This window comes from Danio rerio, chromosome 2 (genome assembly GCF_049306965.1).
Source record: "Danio rerio strain Tuebingen ecotype United States chromosome 2, GRCz12tu, whole genome shotgun sequence".
Classification (NCBI taxonomy): domain Eukaryota; kingdom Metazoa; phylum Chordata; class Actinopteri; order Cypriniformes; family Danionidae; genus Danio; species Danio rerio.
Window position 1 is genome coordinate 27849059 of NC_133177.1, and position 27828 is coordinate 27876886.

A 27828-nucleotide genomic window follows, 5' to 3' on the forward strand; every position below is an offset into this window, starting at 1 on the left:
AGTCTGCTCTTCTCTAAAGAAATACTTCCAATCTATTTTCATTTATTTCTCTGAAATAAACTTTATACTGACTTTATACTTATACTGATTTGGCCTATACTGGTTGATTGACATATAATTAAAAGTCTAATTCTGTATTCTAGACATTTAGTTGTTTTACAGACAAATTGTCAGTATACTTGTGATAATGATTAGTTAACTTCAAATGTCCTATTTTGGAACAATAAAAGGTGTACTACATTTGAATTGTAATGAAATTGTAGTATCACATACTTGTTTGTGTTTTAAATTTCTACTTTGTGTGTGATTGGATGGGTTAAAGTCCACTTGAAATCAAAATGTACAATCTTCACATTGTTATTCTTAAGGTGAATAATTAATGTGTGCAAGTTAATCCACTCAAAACTTCTTGGTTGTGTTAATTTTCAGTGAAAGTCTGTTCATTTGCTTTCAACTTTGGTCTTTTAGACCTGTTGACGACAATGATTCAATAGCAACTGTATACTAACATCCTCTCTTACCGTTAAGTTTGCTATGACAGAAGGATGCGCAAAAGAAAACCCCGGCCCTACTCAACATTCAATTTCAGTTGGAAGTACATCAACGTACTGAAATAAAGGTCTCAACAAGTTTCGGGTTAAGCGGAATTTAAATGCAAAGTCCAAATTCTGAGAATGGAACGCTATACTTGGCCACATGACTCATGACTTCTTCTACAAGCATTCCTATAGTAAACTACTGGTGCAAATTCACTTGCAGTACAAATGAAAAATCGAAATATTAACTATTTTTCCTTTTTAAATTTACTATCGTTACACTTACAGTAGACTTAAAAAGTAGTCGCAAGCAGTATTCAAGTGCAGTACAGAGGTGTTGGTAAACTGTTAAGGATTTTTGTAAATTCCACAGCATTTAACTGTAATATGAAAAGTTTTTACTGTAGGACAGTTATGCAGTATGTTACTGTATTTTAAAGCTGATTTGTGACAATGACTATATTTTACAGTAAAGATACAATACTGTAGATACATATAGAGCAAGATAAATGCCGTTGTAAATGTAAATACAGTATTTTTGCTGTAATTTATTTAGAGTAAGTTCAAAATTGTCTCATTCTAAAAAATGTAGCCCTAAAAACATTTCTGGAGATTGAAAATTATGTAGACAGAAGTAAATATGGCAAACGCTACTGGGCGGTATGACGCTGTTCCTTTTATTGCTTAGCAGCTGACCGCTTACCTCCGTATGGATGGCTTTCCTGCTGTTACCAGCTTGTCCAGTAGCTCGCCATGTACGTTGGTGGACTTGAGATGTAGAGAGGAGTTGACAACGGGGTTCGAGTCTGGTGAACAACGGTTCCAGAAAGCAGCTAAGACAAAAACAGAAGCCAAAAATTAAAATAAAGTTAGGTAAAAAACATGGGTAAGGATGTGGTAAAATCTGAAAACGTGGTAAAAAAAAAAATCAGGCGAGGGATTTTCTTTTTCTGGATTGCTTTTAAAAATTGTTGGTTGGGTTTAGGGAAGTGGGTGGGTAGGTGGGTCAGTTGGTACTTTTGAAAACTCAATTTGTTGGGTTTAGGGAAGGAGGAAGGTGGGTCAGTCGATCAATCAGTCAGTCGGTCGGTCAGTCAGTCGACAGCAGCCTCTGGTGGATTTATGCAAGAACAGCAGGCGCAAATGGCACTCGCGAGAGAAATTTGAGATCTGAAATTGTGTACACAGCGGCCTCTGATGGATTTGCGAAAACAAAAACTGGTAAAAAACATAACTCCTGGCATGTTTCGCGATCTCCAGAAATGTATATAACAGAACGTTTATAGAATGAGCCTTAGATGAGTAAGTTACTGTAGATTCTACAGGAAATAGTTTACAGTGAATGCTCACTATATTAAGTATACTAAAATATATACCTCAACAATATTTAAAGATACTTCTTATATATAAGACTTTTTTATATAAAAGTTGAGGCACATCTTTGCCCTGTGTGTCAAAAACAAGATTGATAATTTGATAACAATTGTGTGTTGCTGTAATTGAGTTATTTACCACAGTCTGCGGTTGCATAATAGCACGTCATGCAACTCTATAGGTCAAACACAAGCTCTTTCATTATTTGACATATGAGCTTGGTTGTGGTCAGTCTTTGTTTTGTTTTCAGGAACAAGTTACTGGACACAAAAAGCAATAAATGACTGGAAACAAAGGCCATAAAGACGTTAGACGGCAGACAGCATGAACTCATCAATGAACTCATCTGTTGTGGTTCTTGATCTACTTCTTTTCTTTTCAGTTTCCTCAAAGTGGCATCAATGAACTGACTTTGACAGTAAAAGTTACATGTATACTCTATTTATTTTATACAACAGTAAGTGCAGTATTTTTTGTATTCCCTCACTTGTCTGTGTTCAGTGGAAGTGGAGTTATTACTTTCCGCACATTACATCTTTTAGTTTTTCAGTATGGTAATAGGTTTAAGAGATGGTCATTGATTCATTCATTCAACATCACTGCAGTGCAATAATGTCCTTTCAGACATCATCATAAGCTCAACCGTCAATTAATAACTGTTTTTACACTATGCAGTAATAAGTAAATCAGTTCTGACAGATCAAGTGATTTATTTAACAAAACTTTGCTATAAGGTGTAGTACAGAATAATCACTAATTTGACAAGCTCTGGAAATTGTGATGACTGACAGCCTTAAAGTGAGTCACATGTTTGGTGCTTTTTTAATTTTAGACTAACTTAATGTTATTGCAGCAATTCCTCATGTTCGTCAAACTAAACGAACACATGACAGAGGCTTCGTTTTTGTCAGTTCTGGGATTGTTGTCAGTTGTCAGATCACCGTTGAGCAAGTCAAAGCAAAACTTTACCATAGGAGGAAGCACTTGAATCTTTTGTCTGGTCCAAAAACCACAACCAAATGAGAAACATTTTTAATAGTATTTTTCCTTTTTATCCAACTGAAATAGCTATCACATCAGTTACTATCTGTTTTTATGGTCATAACACAGTACCCTTACTGTATATGGTTTCTGGAACCATTAAAACCGCTTTTTTGCAAATACATATTGCAGATACATATTTTAATAATATATTTAATTTCTTATTTATACTGTTAAAACAGGCAACAATGCACATGTTGCATATAAACCATCTAGATCAGGTGAGCCAAAACTTTTTCCAAACTTGATTGAGGCTAGTTGGCTGAGGGTAAATAGGTTACCATGGATAATTTCTTAATTTATTTAATAATATTTAAAAATGACTGGAAGGCATTGCTTTAAATTAAGTAATACAAATATATAATAAATAATTTTCAAAAGATTTTATAATGAACTTTTTACTTTTTACAGTAAAAACAAAACAATCTCATTTATAACAGAATGGAGTTACACTAGTTTTTGCCCTGATTTGCTTGCCGATGTCTTCTGCATAGTCATCTGTTGAGTGACATTGTTTACATTTTAAAGTCTGATTCATTTACAACATCTAGTTGAAACATTTGATTTCAGTTAGCTTTTTTTTGTAGCTCAACAATAAAACTAAATAAAAAGGTTACATCAAATTAGAATTGACGATCTCTTTAAAAGACATTCGCCCCAATCCTCTCTATCTTTCTCATTTTCCTCAGATGAGAAAGTGGGTCAAATCAAAGCTTACAATGGGCCACCCTGCGGGCCCTACTTTGGGCATGTCTGATCTATATGTATATGCATAATTTTTATCATTTCATTGTTTATTTTCCACTAATTTAAAGGTCCTTCTGTCCTCTTGTGTTGATATGTATGTAAATATGTATGCACCCTAAGCTCCTGTAAATCACAAAAAAGTCATTAACACTTAATATTGATGGTCCATTTAAGCATTAGTAGACTGTCTGCTTAATATTTGTTGATACTGCTCCTTCAACAGACATTTAACTGACTTAAGAAACTTTACAAATACATGTCAACTTACACTAACCCTAACCCCAACCTAACAGTCTACTTATAATCTAATGAGAATTAGTTGGCATGTAGACTTATATTTGACAAACAAACCATCAAAATAAAGTGTGACCAAAAAGTCTGTGCACTGACAAATGAAAGCAAATAAAATAAAAAGCAAATAAAAGCAAATAAAACTCATTCTGAATCTGACTTCAATTCAATCACTTGCAAGAAATGGTAAAGAAATAATGCAAGATCACACGTAAAATCAGAGTTCTTGAGCAGGAATGGAAATGATACCCTGTTGTTGTACAGCTTAGACAAAACATCAAAATGACCTGAGTTTGACCAAACTTTCTTCCAATACTTAGGCCTAAAAAGGCAGATCAGAAGGCTTTTTCGAAACTGAAGCCTGATACTGTGGTCTAATACTTCTCCTTAAACTTCCCTCTTGCCATGTATCTTGTCCTCTCGTTGGCTGTAGATTATTGCTGATGTGTTTTTCAGTCAGAACTTTTCACACACAGCAGGATTTTAAATCACAGACAGGTCAAGATATATTGGCAAATATTTCATGAGCATCGGATGACACATCGACAATTCTTTCTGATTACTGTCAGTCACATGAACCAATTTGTCTCTGATTTGTAAGCAATTTCACAATACCTGTCAGCGAGTAAAAATCAGTGCTAAAATGATGCATTATGAGCACATATTAGTATTGTTGGTTGATTTTGTCAATCAAGTTTATGGAGTTATTAAACTTGCTAGATGCAGAGAGCAGTACATTGATTAATAAAGTTAATGAGCTTGATTTATTTTTTTTCTAGCAAGAAAGAGTCAAGGCTTGTAATTCTTTCACTCTGATTTCTTGCACTGAGCATTTAGTTGTTATTGTGCACTTACAAAGAAGAGACACTTCTGCTGGTGGTGAGAGACGCACCTTGCGGAAGGTCGTGACAAAATCAGGTGTTATTGACAATTTAAATGATAAGTACTGTAGCACGTATGGAACCGAACTGAATAAATAGTGTATTGGTAATTAAATGCACATTACCAAAACCAACAAAATCAAGTATGAGTCTTGGGTTTAGTGTTGTTAAAGGAACAAAAACAATCCCACAATCAACCAAAATATATTGTGGCCTGCATTTGAAACTTTAATAACTCAAGACACTTGATTGCTTTAGGGTCTATCCCAAAGAACCAAGTCCAAAAATGATTGTAATAAGTGGACATGGCAACAGATGTTCTGTGAAGCCTCCTACCAAGCATATACAAGATGCCTCTGTCTATGGTGGTTTAGTAAGAAATGCAAAACATAATTATTTGTCCACTTTAACAATACTTTGCACAAGACATCCGTAAGTTACTGTGTTTACTGCATTATAAATCTTCACAAATTTGAGAGTGCATTACAAATTCCTGCATTACACAGAATGATAATTTGGGGGATTCATTTCTTACACTTTCCAGCCAAGAGGTTGTTGACTAGAAATTCATAAGACATTTTGGGTTCATTAAAAAAGGCACCAGTGTTTCAGGATCCAAAGTAAATATTCTGTACATCCCATGTCATTAATCTTAGCAATGCACACGTTTCCAGTTCCCAAAGAGTTAAATCTTTCCACTTCTGGAATATGTATAGACATGTGGCATATCGTCTCTGCAGATCATGGAAAAATGCACTGCCTGCACGCTCACAGTTTTCCATTTGTTTTGCCTCTTGTCTAAGACTCCTTTGGGATGCAAGGTTAACAATTCCCTAATGCTATTTATTTTTAAAAGTCACAGGGGGTTGCCTACAGCAGATGTTCGCAAAGTTAAATAGGTCCCATCCAGAAAAGGGTTTTATAACATGTTGAAATCCAATCAAACAACATTGGCGGGCATTTTACGTGACAGTCTAGAACAGACATGCTGAATGTACAAGATAAATAAGAGTGTTTACAGACACACAGATGAAAAGCTCAATGTCACTGAAACTTTGGATCATTACAACTAAAACGCCGATGATTTATGAAATGGTTAATTCGGCATGTTTCCCAGAGATGGGTTGCGGCTGGAAGGGCATCCGCTGCGTAAAAACTTGCTGGATAAGTTGGCGGTTCATTCCGCTGTGGCGACCCCAGATTAATAAAGGGACTAAGCCGACAAGAAAATGAATGAATGAATGAATAATCCGGCATGTGTTTTAGTGAGAAGCATTATGAGCAGCACGAATCGTTTCCTCAGAAGTATCTGGTTGATACGGGTTCTGTGGACACCGAATTTCTTAAAAGAGGTTTCAGAGGAAATTAAAAAGGCCTATGATTCATTTTCCAGCAGAAGAAAAGTGCAGTTCATGCATAAAAAAGTATTTTGCATAAGAAGAGTTCAGATCGGGGTGCTCAAACTTTACAATATGAAGGGCCAAGCAGCCAAATATCATTGAGAGCCGTGGGCCGGCTCTCATGGGTAATTTTCTAGATCATTTCGTAATATTTAAAAAAAATAAAAGCATTACTTTAAATCATATTATCTAATGCAGTATACATTTTTAAATGATAACTTATTGCAATAAAAACATAATCACATTCATAACACAATGGAGTTCTAAGCTGAATACCTTGATTTGCTCACCAAAGTCTCTGCATTGTTCTCTCTCTGTCCTATGTACTTTTTAAACTTAATCTGATTTATTTACACCATTTACGATGAAACATTTAATTTCAGATAGCTTTTTTGTAGTTTAACAATAAAACAAACAAGTATAAGGATACGTTAAATTTGAAATGACAATCTCTAAACCATTCTCAGATTGCATGGGGGTATGAATCAAAAGTTACTATTATCCAACTTTGGCCCGCGGGCCCTAGTTTAGGCATCTTTAGTTTAGATGCATAACCCACTAAATCCATCAGACCTTTTTTCATGTAAATCTGAGCATTTTCTATCAGGCTCCTTTGATTAGGTTCAGAAGTTTCATTTTATAGATAATGATAAGGTTATTAGCTGGTAAATAAAATTGTTTTTTTTTCATTAAATATCCCTTTAGACAATCATTTGATATTTAACAAGATGCGTCAAAACCAGCTAAATCTATTCATTCATTTTTTTTCGGCTTAGTCCCTTTGTTAATCTGGGGTCTGTTAGATTTATTTGTAATAGCAGAAAACATGACCACATTACCCCTCTTCTAAGAGGCCTTCATTGGCTGCCTGTGCAATTCAGAATTGATTTTAAAGTGATTCTACTGGTTTATAAATCCCTCCATAATCTAGCCCCATCCTATCTCTCAGAGCTGCTTCATTCTTACACTCCTGTGAGATTTCTTAGGTCAAGTGAGCAGAATCTTCTTTCAGTTCCACAGTCTAGGCTGAAACGTAGAGGGGACAGAGCTTTCTCTGTGGCAGGTGCTCGGTTGTGGAACACCTTGCCCCTTGAGATTAGAATGGCTCCGTCATTATCCATTTTTAAATCACTTCTTAAAACCTACCTTTTTAGCTTGGCTTTATAAAATTATTTTAATAGTTCATTATACCGCTAATTTTTTACATTTCTACAGACGTTTCTCTTGCTTTAATTCTGTTTTTATATTCTGTCTTTTATTTTTTTACCTTGTCTAATGTACAGTACTTTGGTCAGTCTTGTAACTGGTTTTAAATGTGCTTTATAAATAAATGAACTTGAACTTGAACTACAATATAGTATAGCTTTCTATTATAAATATGAATTTAAAAGATAGATTTGTGAGGGGTGTACTTATATTTGCTGAGCACTGTATATTTTATAAAAAATATAAGTGTTGTATAAGTGTCTAAAATCAGTAATATGTAACTTTCACAGTTAAACTTGTGTGGACTATCAGTATGAGTGCACACGGGCAGCTGCAGTCAAAACCATTTCTGCATTTGCAAAGTATGAACATCCTGTCCCTTCCTAGTCTCCAGAGCTCTGAAATAACAGACCTAGTTATGCATAATGCATACTTCGGTCTGAATGAGAATACAAGACTTCATTTCAGGCTGTTCCTCTCTGAATGCCACTCAACCAGAATATGACCTACTAATAACTATAAGGACATAAGGAATATCAGACACACTCAAGAGTTCATAACATGAGTAAGCAACAGCTGCTGCAGTTTGTTATATCACAGTGTCATATTAAATGATGGTGCCAATAGACTGTCCTCTGCTGATTAATCAAGCTGTTGATAAAGACATAGCAGACACTTGAGTGGTGTCTTTATTTAGTGCTGCCCAAATTAAGCTATTTGACATAAAAGGTATTGCATGACAAAATCAAATATACAAATAATCCTTTGTATAAATAAATAATCCTAAATGGAAAAACTTGAAGATTAGAATTGTATGATTTTTAAAAAAAATATTTTAATTGAATGTGATTAAATAAAACCACATTTATTATGAGTTATTTACACTTTATGCAAATATATATTTATTTTCATGTTACTGGTTTATATGAATATATATTTTGCCGAGTTGTGTTTGGAAAGATATATAATTAAACTTTAAAATGTAAGATTTACATTTATAGCTATACAAATTCTGAGGCTCAAGGTTTATTTATGGGATTAAGACTAGAATTTAACAAGTGGTACAAAGGAGGCAAAGCAAAAGTGAAACCAAGCAAATATAGAATATTTTACGTATTTGTAATCTGCTGATAATAATATTGAATTAACAAAAAAAAAATTTATATTATATATATATATATATATATATATATATATATATATATATATATATATATATATATATATATATATATATATATATATTAGGCAAGTTATTGTATAACGATGATTTGTTCTGTAGACTATTGAAAAAAAAATTACATAAAGGGGCAAAAAAAAATTTTTTTTAACTGCTTTTATTCTAGAAGAAAAAAAACAAACAAGACTTTCTCCAGAATAAAAAATATTATCAGAAAATGTCTGTGCTCTGTTAAACATCATTTAGGAAATATTTTTTTTTAATAAAATTGTTATTAAATATAAGTTATAAATAAAATTCATATATATATATATATAACCTGAAATTGTCTTGGTGGTAAATTACCAGTAGGAGCACAGTTATGCAATACGCAAGTCAAAATAAAAAAAGAAAATTTATTCAGATTAATACAGTGCATATTTTACACACATTTCTTATAGTGTGTGTGTCTATGTAAAAGTTAAACAAAGGCATATATTGTATAAGCAAGTTCTTATATAAGCCATAAGAATTCTATAAGGGCACTAATGTTTTGTCCATGTACAGATGTGCGTCAGCAGGCCATTTACACCATATAAAAGATGACATTTCCATTAAATTGTCAGTGTCTGAATGACAGACCTTGAGCTGATGATGAACAGCATGCACAGATCTGCAGGATTTCAGATAAACTCTATCTTTGGCCACAAGGAGGCAGAAGAACATTCTCTGGACAGTCCCAAATCGCTCTTTTTTGCAGCACGTACACGGCTGAACACATGCCCAGATGTGGTTTCGTGTACAACCAGAACAAGCTGTTCTAGAAAGTACTTAAATTCTGCTGTTAACACAGGAGTTTCATCTTTCACCAAAAATATCTTTCAGTGTATCTCTTCATTGCTTTATTATCACTAAACCATCATCAGCATTGGGTATGTGTGATAGGAACAAATTGTGCCTTGTCCTAAAAAAGTTCCTAAAGCATTGCCTCCCACTTTAACAGGTGTGGTTAAGAGCTGTGGTTTCACACAGTCCTCAAAATCCCATTTACTGAATTACATGCAGAAGAGGATACTCACAATATCATGCAGAGCTCGTGACTGAAGGAGTGACATTTCAAACACAGATCCAGGATACACTGCACTTCCTTTCAGTTCAACAAATAATCCTGAAAAAAAAAATCTTGTCATAAAAATATATTCAACATTGATATTTTTAGTAATAACCACTAAATTAATGTTATACACTGTAAACAAAATGTTACTGTAATTTTTCACAGTAAATTACATTAGAATCACTTCACAGGATTTAACTGTAAAAATTCACAGTAATGTGTTGCATTCAGAATTTCATTGTGAAATCCATACAATTAGCACGATTGCAGCAAATTACAGTAAAAAGAGCTATATCATTTGCATGTTAGTTATAGGAATTCAAACTCTTTTTATTTTATTTAACATAGGCATTAATACAAATAAACTTTTATGCTCGTATTAGCACTTTTTTGATATTTAGAATTAACAGAATGTTCTTGCAGGTCCAAAAACACTTTAGGTACATCTTCAAAATTAACTTGAAAGAAAATCATTCTGTTTTGAAACGACATGAATGTCATATTCAATTTTAATTTTTGGGTGCATTGCACCTATATTTAATTTTTTAAGATTAACATGAAAATATTAAATAATTTTTAATGAACATAACTTTGTGCTTAGCCAAAAACGTAATAAACTGGAACAAAAGTATTTCATTCATAAAACCATACCATTCATTAAAAAAATACAAACACTGTTAAACACCCAAGATGATTTCAAAGTCAGGGTAAATTTCAGAATGAATAGCAGAGGAAAGCCTACTTCACAGTAAAATATAGTTAATTCTACAAGATAATACTGCGACGTCACAGTAATGGACTTTACTATCTGCTGTGAAGTTACACTATATGACTGTAATTTCACAGTAATTTAATGTAACAAAATGAAAGTAAATTACTGTGAAGTACCCTGCAGTAATTTATTGTAAATTTACATACAGTATGTTACTGTGAAAGTAATGCAAATATTAGCCAGTAATTTACTGTGAATTTAAGGTCAAATTTTTTGCAGTGCAGTTTGCCTTTGGAAAAATATGTACATATAGATAGAAATATAGATATACTGATAACTTGCTAAATGGATAAATACTTTAGTTTTCTGTAAAATCACACATTTTAAATTATTTGTGCGTAATAATTGCATCTGTAATAACATTATAATTACACCGTTGACCCATCACCATCCTTAAACCTATACCCATACCAACAAACCTGTCCCGTATCCTTACCTATCCTAATCCCACCATAATAACACCATAAGTAGTTAAGGCCACTTATTAATACTTATGTATTACATAACAGGATATCATTTTCATGAAATATAACTTTAATTGTACTTTAAGAAGACAAAATAAATTCCTATACACTACCTATGAACTACACAAACAAAAATCCCACAAGCATATTTGTTATCATTGTAAATCAATATATTCAATACTTGCTCATGTTAAAAGAATTGTCAATAAAATCTGCAATTTTTGGTCTGTTTCTGTGTGGTTTATTATCTCTGTACACAAAGAAGATCAGGTTCCGTTCCTTGTGACTGTGTAAACTTCAGCATGTTTATGAGACAGTATGTAAACTATGTGGAACAAAGTATTTAATAGGCTACTCAAGCAGCAGAATAAACTCAACCACAAGCCAAGCATATCTAGAGTGCTTTCAAGTCTATCTGCATCAAAAGATTGAGAACAGGTTTAGACCAAGCATACTGACAGTAACTACAGTTGAATTTAGAATTATTAGCCCCCATTTAATTTTTATTTTCTCTTTTAAATATTTCCTAAATGATGTTTAACAGAGCAAGGACATTTTCACAGTATGTCTGATAATATTTTTTCTTCTGGAGAAAGTCTTATTTGTTTCATTTCGGCTAGAATAAAAGCAGTTTTTTTAATTTTTTAAAGGTCAAAATTGTTAGCCCCTTTAAGCAATTTTTTCGATAATCTACAGAACAAAAAGCCTTTGAATGTCACTTTAAGCTGTATAGAAGTGTCTTGAAAAATATCTAGTCAAATATTATTTACTGTCATCATGGCAAAGATAAAATAAATCAGTTATTAGAAATGAGTTATTAAAACTAATATGTTTAGAAATGTGGTGAAAAAAAATCTTCTCTCTGTTAAACAGAAATTGGGGGAAAAATAAACAGGGGGGCTAATAATTCTGACTTCAACTGTATATTTTTAGTTTGAAGCATAAGTATTCTACAGCATACATGAATCATCTTTTTTTGTAAGCATTCTAAAGGATTATGCAAAACTGAAGACTATGATTCTGGAAATAAAACTATAAATTAACATATAAAACAGTTATTTTAAAATAAAATATTTCACAGTATTATATTGTTTATTATTATTATTCAAATAAACAGAGTACTGGTTGAGGCAAAGACTATAGAATACAAAAGACATGTCACTCATATAGTTTCGAATGGAGAGAAGTGTAACAGTCAATATGGTGAATGAAGCCCCGCCTTCTCGTACAGGAGCCAATCAGCAATCGATATAAATTGAAGATTCTCTAGGTGAGGAGCTCGGACCAGACGTGAGTTTCTGCAGATTTTGTGTGATTTGATCGTTTAAACATTAAACTAAAGAGACAGTTGTTTAATTTCATTGGTGATTCCTAATATGCTTGGCAAACAGTTTTGGAGAATTTGACGTTTCCCCAAACAGTATGCTGGAGCATACTGCACGAGAGGAATTTCAAAGATGGCCACCAAGTTCAATTGCTTGCCTTAAAAGGGACTTGTGGCTAGAAAGGCATCCACTCGGTAAAACATATGCCGGAATAGTTGTTGGTTCATTCCGCAGTGGCGACCCCTGATAAATAAGGGACTAAGTCATGAAAATGAATGAATAAATAAACAGCCTTGGTGAGCCTGAAAGAAGTGCTCATATGCCATTGTTTAAGTGATTCTCAGCTGTGAACAATATACAGAGGAATTTCCTGTCTTACAGTGCTCTTATCGTAAACACAGGTGTTATAACTGAGTCACACATACAGTATATGAAAATGTCAACTGTTATGATGAAATCAATCTAAAAACAGTGACTAAATGTTAACAAGGAAACAGACAGTACCGATCACTTACTGTAAATATGAAATACTGTCAGAGCATTTCACAAATCAAAAACCTTTTAGATTTAGACAATAAAGGTATATCTTAGGTTAAAATTTAAAGACAATGTAGTAGATAATATTCTTTGTCAGGCGACAGCTAATGAAAGAGTGGGTATGGGTGTTTCCCAGTATTGGGTTGCGGCTGGAAGGGCACCTGCTGCATAAAACATATGCTGGATAAGTCGGTGGTTCATCCCTCTGTGGCGACCCCTGATGAATAGTGTCAATGTGTTTAAGCTAAGATTTATATGAAGTAATATAAAATAGAAACAATCTTTCCATTAATGTATGATTTGCTACGATAAGACAACATTTAGCCAGGACACAATTATTTGTAAATCTGAAATCTGAGTAGGGCTGCACAATTTTATAAAAATCTGAAATTGCGATATTTTACTGTTCTGCATTAAAAAATATTGCAAAAATATAGTAATATAAAAATATAGTTTCACAAAATAGTTGAATAGCACTATTTGATGGTTTTCTGGAGAGTCTAACAGTATTCATTCATTAATTTTCTTTTCGGCTTAGTCCCTTTATTGATCCAGAGTCGCCACAGCATAATGAACTGCTAACTTATCCAGCACGTTTTTACGCAGCGGATGCCCTTGTAGCCGTAACCCATCACTAGGAAACATCCATTTACATTTATTCACATACATACACTACGGACAATTTAGCTTACCCAATTCACCTGTATCGCATGTCTTTGGACTTGTGGGGGAAACCAGAGCACCCGGAGAAAACCCACGCGAACACAGGGAGAACATGCAAACTCCACACAGAAACCTCAACTGACCCAGCCGAGGCTCGAACCAGCAACCTTCTGCTTGTGAGGCGAAAGCACTACCTACATCGTGTCGCCATGTAACAGTATTCAGAAATTGAATGATTGCAATGCGAAAACTTCTGGGATCAAGAAAAAATACTGCTTTTGTTTTAAAAGTTTTCCCTAAAACAAGCTAAATTATCCGCCAGTGTGGCACGTTAAATAATGTTTTTGCTTTGAAATGTAGACATCTGGACAAGAAACAAAGACAAAAATTATTTTGTTGAAAAAATCAATTAAATTCTGTATAAATACAGTGATTAAATACAATTCTGTAGCTCCTGATCAACTTTAATCCAGACTTAGCCTTGTATCCAGGGTATATACAGGAATCAGAGAGCGAAATTTAATAAGTTTTAAGACCTTTTTAAAGATTTTTTAGGTTTAGATAAGATACTTGACTCTTCTCGCCCTTTTAGGTTTCAACCGCTAACATTGGCAACATTTTACCTTACATTTACTAAATACTGATTGAAAGAAACTAATCCTAAACTAAAGCATCATTCATATACTGAATATAAATGCTAATCAAGCAGTTGGCGCCTTTAGAACAGCAGAAAATAACAGTGTTGCCTTGCTTACTGCAGTAAACAAAGCAGCTTGATGTCAAATCTAGCAGGATTTTATCGATTTTATAAACTACACAGCATCCCACTATTCACAGATTGAATGCCAGCATACAACTATACATTGTATAATCAAAAACGCTGCAATCTTATAAACCTTGCAACTAAAAAGTTAAGACTTTTTAATGCTTTTTACAGGTCTTAAATTTCTCTAAATTGATTCATCAACTTTTGATACTTTTTAAGACTCCACGAACACCCTGGTATCTCTGTGATGTGACTATTACAGATGCGCACAGTGCGAAATTAATGCTAAAACTATATTGTGCAGCCTTAAATCTGAGAGTTCAAAAAATCGAAATATTGAGAAAATATGCACATTACTAATCAAAATTGAGTTTTTAAACATTTACAATAGGATTTACAAAATATCTGCATGAAACGTGATCTTTACATAATATTCTAATGATTTTTGGCATTAAAGTATAGTCTAAAAATGTACCTATTCAGTGTATAATTGTCTCTTACCAAAAATAAACCCATATGTCCCATAACTTCCATAAGAGAAGTTGAACAAGTTTAATTTAGTTATGATTTATGAACATTTCCTCCAACATCCATCGCTTTATACAGCTCTCACGCCTCTTTCGCACAGATCTGGATGCTCTTCTGTGATGCAGATGTTGTGTATTTAGAATCTGGGTAAAAGGTCGTGCCGCCAGGAGTGACACCATATTGGAGTTAAAAATGCAGCTGTTCCGGCAGTGTGATTATGGGCGGATGACTAACTGCTGTCACTGGGGTTTCTGGGAAATTCGTAGACAGGGCAGATCCTGAATATCTCAGTCATTCAAATGCTAATGATTTTCTTCAAGGCTACTCAGCATCTCAAAGGACTTCGGCTAGGAGAGATGCATGCACACTGTCATGCTGATGATATTTACGTTAAAATTTCACGCTAAATATTAAAACCCATCCTTATGAAGATCTATAGGTCATCAATAACTGGTTTAAGATATCACTATTTAAGTGCAGCCGAAATATAAAGCCTTGTTTTGTGATTCAATTAGAGTGATCCACTAAAGGGAGTGCACAGTATTATGTGACCAGCTGAAACAACTGGATAATTGTTTGTTTTATTGTTAGCTTCACGTCATTGGCATTGAGAAGCTAACACACCCTGCTGAGAGTTGGTTTACAAGCTTTGGAAAGAGTAGAAAAATGCTTTGTAAGTCCAACATGAAACACCCTTCAGGACTTTTAAAGGAGTTTCAATCTGTTTGGATAGCTTTTGGATGGATTTTCAACACCGGTTTGAGTAAAGCTCGGGTTATACACGACCGTTCAAACTGCTGTGCTTGAAAAAAGAAGACTCTTGTTCTCATCAATGCTGCATTAATTTGATAAACAAATATACTATTAATAATACTAATAAACTACTATAAGTACTAATGTAAGTAATAATAATTTATAATCGTCATCATTCATTCATTTATTCATTTTCTTTTCAGTTTAGTCCCTTTATTAATCTAGGGTTGCCACAGCGGAAGGAACCGCCAAATTATCCAGCCAATGTTTTACACAGCGGATGCCCTTCCAGCTGCAACCCATCACTGGGAAAACTCCATACACACTCGTTCACACATATACACTATGGACAATTTAGCTTACCCAATTCACCTGTACCGCATGTCTCTGGACTTGTGGGATAAACCAAAGCACCCCGTGGAAACCCACAGGTTTTGGTCAATATGATCACAAGTAGATGAAAACCCTTGTTCCCATGAACACCTGTTTGAATATGTCTCTTTTGTGCTTTTCTAATTTTTTTGAGACGAGGGTCTACAGACAGGTGTATCTTTCGCAGGCATGGGACGATAACCGTTTTTACCGTATATCGCAGTTTGGAAAGTCAAGGCTTTAAAACCACCAAAATTTTCTGCTATACTGTTCCTACGTTATCTCCAGCAGAAAAGGTATCCAATGATGGCATTTAATCTATCAAAGACAGCAGAAGTGGATGATTAATTTTTAATTTTTAGCCTGACATGTTTACTGCTACAAAATACAAAAAATATTTCTCAAAATAAAATATTTTGTGTTCAAGGGGGGAAAACAGTTTTTGTTTTGCACCCAGACATTTAAAAAGCACACAATTTAGAGCATTAATCACATTACCATCAAACCGTAAATGTTTTTTAATCCAAGGTTATCATACCGCCAGAATCTTATACCGGCCCATGCCCAATCTTTGGATGTAATTTTGTCAAATAAGCTTAGACAATTTACATACAAGTATTAAAAGAGAAAAAATATAAAGAAAAAAACAGTCTTTGTTTCAGGTCTGACAGCTGCAAAACTCTGGGGATTATTGTAACAATCAAAAGATGTTAAAAAAAAACAGCTTTATATATTTTTCCAAACTTGGTAGTAGGTTTCACTAAGACAGGCTATTTATTATAAACGAGTAGTTTTAAAACATTGGCATTCTTATAATATTCACCTAAATCTTTTTAGATTCCCAAATCAACTTTCTAGTAAACAGTTCTTTAAAGACATTCATATGAACAGTTTTTCATTCATATCCCTTAGCTTAGTTCCTTATTTATTAGGGGTCGCCAAAGCAGAATGAACTGCCAAATATTATAGCATATGTTTTACGTGGTACATGCCCTTCTAGCTGCAACCCAGTACTGGGAAACACCCAAACACTCTCACATTTACACTCATACACTATGGCCAATTTTGTTTACCCAATTCACCTGTACTGCATGTCTTTGGTAACTGGAGCATCCAAAGGAAACCCACGCGAACACGAGGAGAACATGCCAACTCCAAACAGAAATGCCAACTGACCCAGCCGGGACTCAAACCAGCAACCTTCTTGCTGTGAGGTAAATTCGAAGAACATTAAACATTTAAAAACATTTCCTCTGTAATGAAACATTTTATGTGATGAAAAAGTTTCATGGATGTTAAATATTTTTCATGAAACCAAAAGCAATTGCGAACTTTGTTTTAAAAGCCTTTTCTGACCCCAAACCTTTGAATGATGTACAGACTATAAGTTGGCTTAATGAGTCATATAATTCCAGACGTGACTGAGATCATTTTCACCAAACAAAACAACGTCCTGGCTTCTGCTCCACTTACAAATATCCTTTCAAATCCTGTTTTTACCAAGTCTGCAAAGTACACAGTAAAAAAAAAAAACAAGCAAATCTCTTCCCCAAAAACAAAAAGAAAAGCTCTCAAATGCTGAGGGGTAAACTCTGTAACACTTGTACTTTGATATCACCTAACAGAAGTAAACACTTAGTCCTTTGTATCACAAGACAAAACAACCAAAAATTTAAAAAAGAGAAAGAAATCCACAGGAGTATTGCTATTCGATAGGGAGGCAAATTCCCAGACACCTCTTCAAAACGTAACTGAGTGTAGTCTTCAGAATCCCCCAGCAAATGGTGTCTCTTTGTGAGCATGAACTTTCCCCTAATTCTCACAGTGGAACAGACCACCTCAGACCTCAGCGCTCAACTGCAGCACGTTCACCTCGTCGCTCCACACAAAGCGTCTGCCCTGATAATGACTTCACACCGGGAAAACCCTGACATCCATTCAGACCAATTCAACAACCTATTCTATGTGTTTCTTTATATATAAGTGTATTCATTAATTACCATTACATTAAAATTGACCATGCTGGATGCACCAAACTGAAGTTATTCATATTTGATTAATACAATTTAATATTTACTTCAGTGTCTGCCTAAATAATCTCATCATGCTTGCTTGTTTGAATTAACATTATAAATAATTTCATTGAAGCTGTTTGTTTGAGCTAATGTAATGAAAGTATGTGTAGAATGATCAATGAAACCGCTTATCAAAAGTCAGATTGATCATGTAGACATCTTACAAGCATAAATCCATTATTGTTCTACTCTCAACTTTAATAAGAAGTTAAAGTGAAGAAAAATCAACGTGCTTTCTGGTTGCAACCGGGTCCATTCTTACATCATGGTCCACATTAGAAGCAAATACGGTTAAGGGGGAGGAGGGTGAAACCTGAGCAGACTCGCACACTCCCTCCAGATGGCCAACCAATGAGATCGCACTAGGCTGCTTTCAAAGGGTATAAAAAGGAGTTAGCCTTTCAACAGCATGAGCCTGTGCTCTTGAGAGTGCTGCGACAGCTAACCGGTCTATACGACAAGTCAGATTATCAAAACCACTACAGACACAAAACAAGCAAGATGAAGGTACCACTGGCAAATCTGCTGTGCATCACAGTCCTGGCGAGCTCCGGGACGAGCTTCCCAATGGAGAGGAGAGGAGCTGCAGCCGGGAAAGAGAAGAGAGTGCAATATGCAGCGTGGGATGATGTGAACGTGCTCGCACATGGGATGCTGCAGCTTGGTCAGGGACTTAAGGAGCATGTGGACAAGACCAAAGGCCAGGTGAGAGACATCACCATTAAGATGAAGGTCTTTAATGTCACCGTATCCGAACTCGGCAAGCTGACTCAGCAGCTTCAAGAAGACAATGAGCTGCTGAAAGCAAAAGCCCAGAATCTGGAAGACAGTGAGAGCTTGGTTCTAAATGTGTCCACGGACCTGCGGCAGAAGACAGACGAGCTGCTCAAAGACAGACAGAAGGACCATGAGAGGATGAATAAGCTGGAAGAAAAAGTAGATGGCTTGATGCAAGGAGAGGGTTTGGAAGCTGCCAACAGCAACTACAGTGATGCCCGAATCATTCAGGTATGGAGAAACTTCAATTTCAGGCATTAAAGCAAGTGAAATGTTTTGTCTTTATTTTATACGTTAGCCTATGTCTTACATGCTTATGATAATGTTTGGTTTGTATATGCTTAAAGTGTTAGATAAGAATCTAAATACTTAAATGAGACCACAAAAAAATGATATCAATGAGTTTAAGTGCTTTAAAAGCTATTTTTTACAGACTATTGAACCACACACAATGGCATATAATAGGCAGACATGTGGGCGTGAACGCCGCTTCACTGGACTCAAAGCCGTGTTGTACGTGCAAGGTTGCTATGCCCATGTTGAGACAATGAAAAATTACTGACCTCGTAGAAAGTTTGAAGTGTTTCTACCTTGGCTTTTTAAATCATGTTTCAGCGCGAAACAACAATAACGGATCCTAAAGTAGGCTACTTCATAAGCATGTTTCCGTTTCTAGTTAGCCAGCGCGAAGTTTCGCGGGTTCACGCTACTGTTACATAATGATGTACAGAAGAAAAGCCGTGTCGATTGAACAGATTAAACAGGAGCGGTTACACCGGAGGACGTTAATTTAACTGTCAACAGCACCTTATTATAGTTTAGCCCTTGCTGTGACTTAAGCCCTTGTTGAGTTTGACTCAAAGACTGACCTCAAACTGTTTCTGATTTCAGTGGATGCTGGAGGCGCAAAATAAGCGCATTGATGACCTGGTCGAGCGCATCAAGCAACAGCAGGAAAAACTGGACAAACAGAACATCCGCATCAGGACCCTGCAAAATCAGGTAAACACAAAATATTAGTGTTTACCAAATTTAGTGTGGCATTACAGCTACATCAATGACTGAAAACTTAACCATAATGTTCATGTGATGTCCTTTAGATTACGATGAAAAACGAGCGACTGTCTCTGAAAAGGATGGAGGAAGACGTAAATCTGAACGCGAGCACTGAACAGCGAGATTCCCCTGTTGGTAAGTCAGTTTATCATTGCTGATAATAATCTTTAAAAAATAGATAAAACTTTTATATTCTAGATCAAACTGATCCGAATTGGTTTAAAGGTAAATCCTGCGATGAAAATCACAGATAAATCATGTAAACCACTAGTTTACACCAGTAGTTAACATTAGTAGTTAACCATTCTCAAAAATCTGAATGATTTTTAATACCGTATTTAGCTTAGTTTATTTAACTTAATACAACGCAGAAGACAGCAAGAACACAATAAAAAGGTTAAAGCTAATATGTAAAATATGCATTATTTCTTACTAGTTTATTATTGAACAATAAATCCAAATTCTGCTCTTCGCATTTACGAAGGGATTATCTCGCTCTTAAATTCACAAGTCCCATTATTCACAAATAATTGCATCTAAACTGAAAGAAAAAAATCACAGTGGTGAAGTTTTGTCAGTGCATGCTGGGGCTTGTGCCACTTGTTTTGCTCCTTAAGTGATGTTATGAGCTTCATAATGATGATGGAACATGTCCAATTAGGGGAAAGATCCTAATAACATTTGGTCTCAAATATTTAGAAGTAGAAGTGCATGGATTGGAAATTATATTGAAGTACAGGGAACTATATTAGAGCAATGGCTGACTCCAAGTAGGTGAAAGGTGACCGAGCAGAAACACATGGGCCAGAACAGTCATCCAAGCCAGCACAATAAAGCCTCTCATGACGAGTTCTGACATCAGTGGGATCCAAAGAATGCTTTAAAAGAAACAATTTCCCTGGATGCCTTCCAATTGTGTGAGAGTTCATCGGTCTCAGACCGTGTTAAATCAGGGTCACAAGCATGCAGAGATTGTTTCAAATCTGGCCAAGAGCAAAGGGAGGCTTATTTTTTCAGATATAGTATATCCTGTACCTTAGATTAGATTTCCTGGCACTAATCCAGTGAAAACCATAAAGCACTGAGTGCATATTTTTGGCCTGCGAACTTTGTACAGACTTTCCCTGTTGTGTGGCATTTGCTCTAAAAAAGCGTCACTTCTCTCAGAAAAACGTGTAACCTTTAGCCTAGATCTGTCAGAGCCAGACTATCCCCCGCTGACCCCCCTGCCTCTACTCATCCACACAGACCACCCCTTTTATTGTAGCAAATTAGACGTGTGCCTGCCAGATTAGAGAAGACCACTTTACTTAATGCCATTTACTTTAAACTCAAGTAATGAAGGCTCTGATTCATATATATATATATATATATATATATATATATATATATATATATATATATGTATACATATATTATTTATTTAATTTAATATTTATTTATTATTTATTTAATTTAATTTCTTTTATATATATATATATATATATATATATATATATATATATATATATATATATATATATATATATATATATATATATAAAATAAATAATTATTTTGTTTATTTTTTGTCAGTTAATGTAGGGCATCCAAATTTATCAGGACAGCCACTGCCAAACTTTTTATTTGGCATCTGTCTTCTCATATCCCACATGGTCCCTTGAGGGCATGTGCATTTGCTCCTCAAATAGCACCAGCAGCCACGGCATTCCCAGATCACTCGCTGCCCATGCATTGTGATGTCATCAGAGGGGTGCTGTGCACGTGAAGGAGGCGTGGAGAGCCGGACTAAAGGGGGGCAGGGAGGAAAGAATGCTTGTAGAGCTCTGAGGGACTGAGGAAAGTCTCTGCTTGGGAACTGGGGGAAAGGTCATGTTTACACCCTCAATTGTTCCAGTCAGGTCAGAATTGACATGTGAATCTGCCTTCGGTTAGCAGATGTTTAACCAAACACACCTTGTAGGCTGTTGGAAATACAAAAATGCGTGTAGTATACCAACGTGGCATTTGTTTAATAACAACACTTCAGTGGATTTGAACTATACCCTGGAGTTCAAAACAAACTCCATGCTGGCTTCTGGGTTCTTGGGTGACATGTTCAAGGTCCAGTGTTTGAGATAAGGATTTAGTACACCATTAAACAATAAGATAAACACTTATCCTGGACGTGTGAGCGTTTTAAATACTTTGGCAACTTTAACATCTTTGTTTGGGTACAGCCTTGGGCAAAGGTCATTTGCAGATGCTTGAACATGTGTTTGTGTCTTTCAGCTTTGGCTTCTGACTGTCATGAGTTGTTTCTGAGGGGCGAAACGTCAAGCGGGCTCTACACCATCCAGCCAAGTGACTCCCAGCCTTTTGAAGTCTACTGCGAGATGACACCCGGTAAGTGGCGAAAACCAATTTCGTTACACTTTTCATCTGAGGCTTCTTTGTGCGTGAGCCTCCTCACCCCTTATGATATCATTTGAGCAGCTTGTGATTTTCTTGCTTTCTTCATGTATTCACAGAAGGAGGATGGACAGTCATCCAGAGACGCCAGGATGGATCTGTAGATTTTGATCAATTGTGGCAGGCATATCAGAATGGCTTTGGAAACCTAAATGGTAAGAATCCAATGCAAAGCAACACCATTTTGCATGGCTCTGAGTAAACAGCCACTCCTGCCAGTAGACTTTAATTAAGGCAAAGCGATTTACCCACTAACAAGGGATGTAGAGTGGCAGATTAAGGATAGAGGATAAGATCAGTCCCTAAAACATTGACAAATCCTGTATCCCTAAAGCCTTTAAATGATTTCACTGTAGAGTGACTAAATCCTTAGTACGCATTTCTTAAATATCTTTCTTCAATGTTGCTTTCAGGTGAGTTCTGGCTCGGCCTGGAGAAGATCCATTCTGTGTCCAAAGGTGGCAACTATATCCTCAAGGTGCAGTTCTCCGATTGGCGGGATGAGATTCAAAGCATCAGCTACCGATTCCATCTGAACGGCCAGGAGAACAACTATTCCCTCCGCATCCTAGAAAGTCCTGCTGGAAACACAGAGAGCTCTCTGCCCACCGAAACATCCGCAGTGCCGTTTTCCACCCGCGACAAAGACAACGACCAAAAAAATGACCTCAACTGTGCCAAACAGTTATCAGGTAACGTCACGATCCCCATATAAAAATTATTTTTCAACATAGGTGATGTTCTTATTTAATCGATTTCCTTTTTGGATTTCCAGGCGGTTGGTGGTTTAGCAACTGTGGTCGCTCAAACTTGAACGGCAGGTATTTCGTTACTCCTGCTCCGAAACAGCGACACCAGAGAAAACAAGGAGTGTTTTGGAAAACCTGGCGTGGGCGCTACTATCCGCTGAAAACCACCACCATGATGATTGCACCCGCCGAGATTGTCAACAAATCATAGAGGACATGAGACCATAACCAATGTCAAGTGCTGAAAAGCCATTTAGAACCTGCCAAAACAACAAACTGGTGCTGAAAAGGCTCTATTAGGAGTGTTTCTCAGATCAGACAAAGTCTAAATCATGAATGTGATGGACACACAAATCCCAGTCTGGCCAAAAATAGGCTGTTTTATTCAATCAGACTGGAAAGAACTGAATGTGCCTGGAGCTCTGCATGCAGCCGCATGTTTTATATGGTGCAGGCCACTGTAAGGATCTGCAACATGTTTAGACAAATCTGGCAGGGTGACGTCAAAAGACCTGATGGTTTAGCACCATCGCGTGTACTATTAGGCTTGGAGATGAAATGAAAGAACCTTGCCACTAAAATACGGACCAAATAAGCTACATAAGCTTGAGCCAGTACTCTTTGAGAATGCTTATTATAATGGCACTGTGTATATTGAGGCATTATCCACAGACATTAGTAGATCTGCAGAACATTGAAAGATCTGTTGCCTGTTAAAGTCAAGATTCAAGTATCCTAACGTCAACGTTATTTTGTGGTACTCGCATGCTTTCCTCCACAAGATTTGATGATCTGAGTCTACTTGTGTGTTTTCCTGTATTGAAATCAAACGAGATGTTCCTGTGGGGATTGATTTTCTCAGTCACATTGACTGCCTTTAAACATCTGTGGATGTCACGTCTCTGTAAATAAGATGCATTTTCTTTGTAGCGTTACAGCTGTGCTCTTGCCTACTTCAAGCGCTCTGATTGTCATATTATTTAAATGTTGTACAAAAATCATTATGTATATCTTTCTTATCGTTTTTTCTTATAATTTATGTTTTGCTAAAAAGAAAAATAACTTTGTTATTGTTTTTATTAAAAAAATGGTCTAACAGAGACCAATAAAAATGGATTTTATATATAAAAAAAATGAAGTGTCTCAGGAGTTCTTGAATTAAACACAAACACCAAATGAACGCAAAGTGAATCAGCTTGGCTAGATCAAGTTAGTGTGAAGTGTTAAGCAGATGTATGCAGCTCTGATCAGACCTCAGGGTTAAAAGCATACACACTCTCTCATGTGACGGCAGGTGATGCTGGAATTTCCTGACGGTGCTTGAGCTTGCAAAGTGCCTAGAGACAAGATAAATGAATGTGAATATAACTGAGCAGATGGCTGCAAATATACCCATAAGTCAAAACATGTATATATAACACACACATATACATATGATATATATTTATAATTTAGTCTGACCTGAAGCACATGTCCTTCAGTGTCCCTACAGGTGTGGTGACATATGGTCTTAACCACACGTGAACCTTACTTAGTGGAAATCAGCTTATTCTTCTGACTCTACACTAACTTAGTTGCATTGGCTTGCCAGTGTCACACTCAATGTTTCACACCTGAGAGAACGTCTTAACATGCCAAATCGGCACTAATGTGCTTACATCCCGATGAGTTTAGTGTATTTAACAGCTACAGCTTTTCACACTGTAATAATAGAAGTCTTATCATCTCCTCCTCATAACGTTCCCATTAAGTTATATAACTTTTTTTTTTAAAGTTTGAAGAACATTTAGTCCAATTTTATTTTAAGTAGGGGTAATTACGATGTGCTTTGTACAATTAAATGAATAATTTGATACAATGTACTAATTACGTACATACATGTTTTTACATTGTACTTTTTAAAGCTGATCAGTGTGTAATTACAATTGTAACTAACCTCTGTTATTATAATTATAATTACACTGACCCATCCTTCACACCTTAACCCACCCATAAATCTACCCATACCACCTAACCTTACCTGTAATCCATTTAATACCACCATACTGTAAGTGCTGTGCAGTACCATATGAACACAATTGGTACTGTATAATGTCCGATGAAAATACATAGCAGTTAAGGCCACTGCATAAAGTGAGACTGAGCCTTCAAAATGTCCAGTTTTTTAGACAATGTAATAATGTCATTTTTTGGTTATAATAACATTGCTCAAAATATTTTCATAAAATTTCAGTAACATGTTACAACAACATTTTCAGAACATTTTTTAAAATTGTTTATATTATATAACTATTTAACATTCACATTATATGACTGTTCTAAGGCTGCACTATATTGGAAAAAATCTAGCATTGCGACATTTTTATTTTCCGATATGTACTGCGATATGAATACAATTTCACCAGATAACTTGAATTTCTCTATTATAAAAGAATTTATGATGTAAATTAACAGAGATGATTCTGCAGTGGGAGTGCATCTCCTTAAAACCTAATAAACAATCTATAGACTATTTGGGGTCCCCTGACACATTTTCGATAGGGTCTGTGGCTGTGCTATTTGCAGTGCATTTCTGTGAGTATTTCTATGCATAACTATCTATAAATACAATCAAGAAAAAGATACAATTGAAATAAAAGTGTTTTATTGTGTATAACGTTATTCAAGTACAGTGACTGAATGATAAAAAATTCAATAAAATTAATCGTTAAATTTACAAATGGCACATTTTATTATTCCTGAATGATTTTGAGGTCATTAAACAAACACATGCACCAAAAAAACATGCAAATGATGAGTTATCATTTAGACTCATCATTGGGTATCCTCACAATGTGTATATTGCGAATGATCACTTTGCGATATGGATGCTGAAAGGATATATTGTGCAGCCCTTATTTTCTCAACTTTTAAGGAATCCTACAGAAGATCCTGAGTTAAGAATCAGTCAGATCACAAGATTTTTATTGTCAGTTACGAAAGTCAATATGTCAGATTATGCAATTTTTTTCTTGATAAAATCTTGACTTGTCGTAGGAAACTAATGTGCCAGACTACACGTTCCTTCGCGATCAGTCATCCCGTGACGTTTACGATGAGTGTTATTTCCCAAAGCAGTCATAAGTGTTGCTATAACAATATTTCTTATTAATGTATTGTTTACATCTTTTCAATCTTATTTGAATCTCCAAAACACTGATGTTTGCAGACAACTAATAACTACATTATTTAAGGGCATTCCTTGTGACATGGATAGGATCAAACTTATGATTCCTTTTTAATATTAAGATTTTATTTTTTTTAAATCTCCCACGTGACTGAACTCCTTGCCAAGAACGAGAAAAAAATGTAACATGCTAGATTTTCTGCGATGGTGTCGTTAGGCGTCGCAGGCATTGTGTAGGTTGTCGTGAACTATGCCACATTACACAAGAAAAAATGATTGAATCTTGTGTCATGACGCCAATTTGTCGTTAACGAATCCGCACAACCCGAAATTCTGACAAATTCCTGTGATCTGACCGGGGTTTTAACTGGAGTTGCGATTTTTAAAAAAATCTATATATGTTCAGGATATAGAGAACTTGATTTTTAACGAATAGATGTGTTTGTTCCTCACATGTTTAATGGCAGTAAGATTACACACTTTATAGACCATTTTGAGGGATGTAAACAAAAACAATGGTCCCAACATATTTCCTGTTTTACATTTTGTATTTCTATAGCTTCCGAGAATCCAAAAACAGCCAAATATTGCTAAATAATGTTATGGTAGCTGTTTTAACATTAAGTTATGATTGAATTGCCTCTTTCTACAGTTATGAAATAGTTTAATAACAAGCAGGAAATGTTGATGGGCCAATGACATGACCACATTGAAATGGTCTATATTAACAAAAGCACATGAATTGCCATATATCAAGTTGAACTTTTGATATAATAAAACAGGATTGCTGTATACAGTTCATCTATGTACAGTACTGAGGCCATTATAGAATAATGAGAAAAATGAGGCCATTGCACAAACATAAAGGTGTGTTTCATAAGTCAACAGCCATTATGTTTAGCCATTGATTCTTAAGGCTTTATTCAACAGTCATCCTGCCTATTAATGTAATGTATTACCATGTTAAGAAGAACCACTGGAGCAGAACACTACAGACAGTAAATACCTTGTAGGCAAAGTTGGACGTTTTGGGTAGATAATGTATAAAAGTACATTTGTTTAAATCTATAGTTGACCTAAAAGTAAACATTCAGTGTTTGGCTCACTGCTGTTGTTCCAAAACCCCGGTATGACCTTTCACTTTTCCACACAATTGAAGTCAATAGCAACCAAAACTGCTTGGTTACAAACATTCTCAAAAATACCTTCTTTTGTGTTTCAAGACATGAGGGTGAGTAAACGATGACTGAACTCTCTCTCTCTGTTTTCAGACGAACTCTCCCCTTAAAGAGAAAAATGATCAGAATAGATGTATAATGTTTGCATAACGCTGTCTGAATGACAGTTTGATCTGCAGTCTACCTGCTTCAACAGGAGTCCTGTAGATAAATCCGTCTGCAAGAGTTGATACGCGTGTCAGCCTGGAATTTAACAAGAGAGTCAAATTTGGTCTGTATGAGAAGAGGCCTTGTGAGGCCTTAAAAGTACAAATCTGCACATGTGACGATAAAGTTAGATCGTAAAACCAAATTGCATCCCCAGGCAGCAGAAACTGTAACGTCCAAGTGAAACCTGAAAGAAATTGTAAAGCAGCGCCACCTGGTGGGTGGGACGAAAACAACGTC

At 35.5% G+C, this 27828-nt stretch overlaps 1 protein-coding gene and 1 long non-coding RNA gene across 2 annotated transcripts; one reads left to right on the forward strand and one right to left on the reverse strand.

Annotated features, from left to right (window-relative positions):
- Positions 1 to 1239: 1239 nt before the first annotated feature.
- LOC137487819 (uncharacterized) lies at positions 1240 to 27828 on the reverse strand. The gene is made up of 5 exons (XR_011006573.2): positions 27566 to 27828; positions 27409 to 27486; positions 24291 to 24374; positions 9715 to 9803; positions 1240 to 1369 (listed from the first exon to the last, which is right to left on the reverse strand). It is a non-coding gene; the product is annotated as an uncharacterized lncRNA (long non-coding RNA).
- On the forward strand, positions 18414 to 24175 carry angptl4 (angiopoietin-like 4). Its single transcript, NM_001256203.1, has 7 exons — positions 18414 to 19012; positions 19673 to 19783; positions 19882 to 19972; positions 22109 to 22222; positions 22348 to 22443; positions 22702 to 22980; positions 23064 to 24175. Exons 1-7 carry the CDS (start codon positions 18506 to 18508, stop codon positions 23246 to 23248), a joined length of 1383 nt encoding a protein of 460 aa, NP_001243132.1. The 5' UTR covers positions 18414 to 18505; the 3' UTR covers positions 23249 to 24175.

What these genes read in the sequence shown, in the direction of transcription:
- angptl4 (NM_001256203.1), top strand. Translation starts at nt 18,506, where the DNA reads ATGAAGGTACCACTGGCAAATCTGCTGTGCATCACAGTCCTGGCGAGC. An exon ending in TCAGGACCCTGCAAAATCAG is followed by an intron (nt 19,784 to 19,881) that starts GTAAACACAAAA and finishes GATGTCCTTTAG; the next exon opens with ATTACGATGAAAAACGAGCG. An exon ending in ACAGCGAGATTCCCCTGTTG is followed by an intron (nt 19,973 to 22,108) that starts GTAAGTCAGTTT and finishes TGTGTCTTTCAG; the next exon opens with CTTTGGCTTCTGACTGTCAT.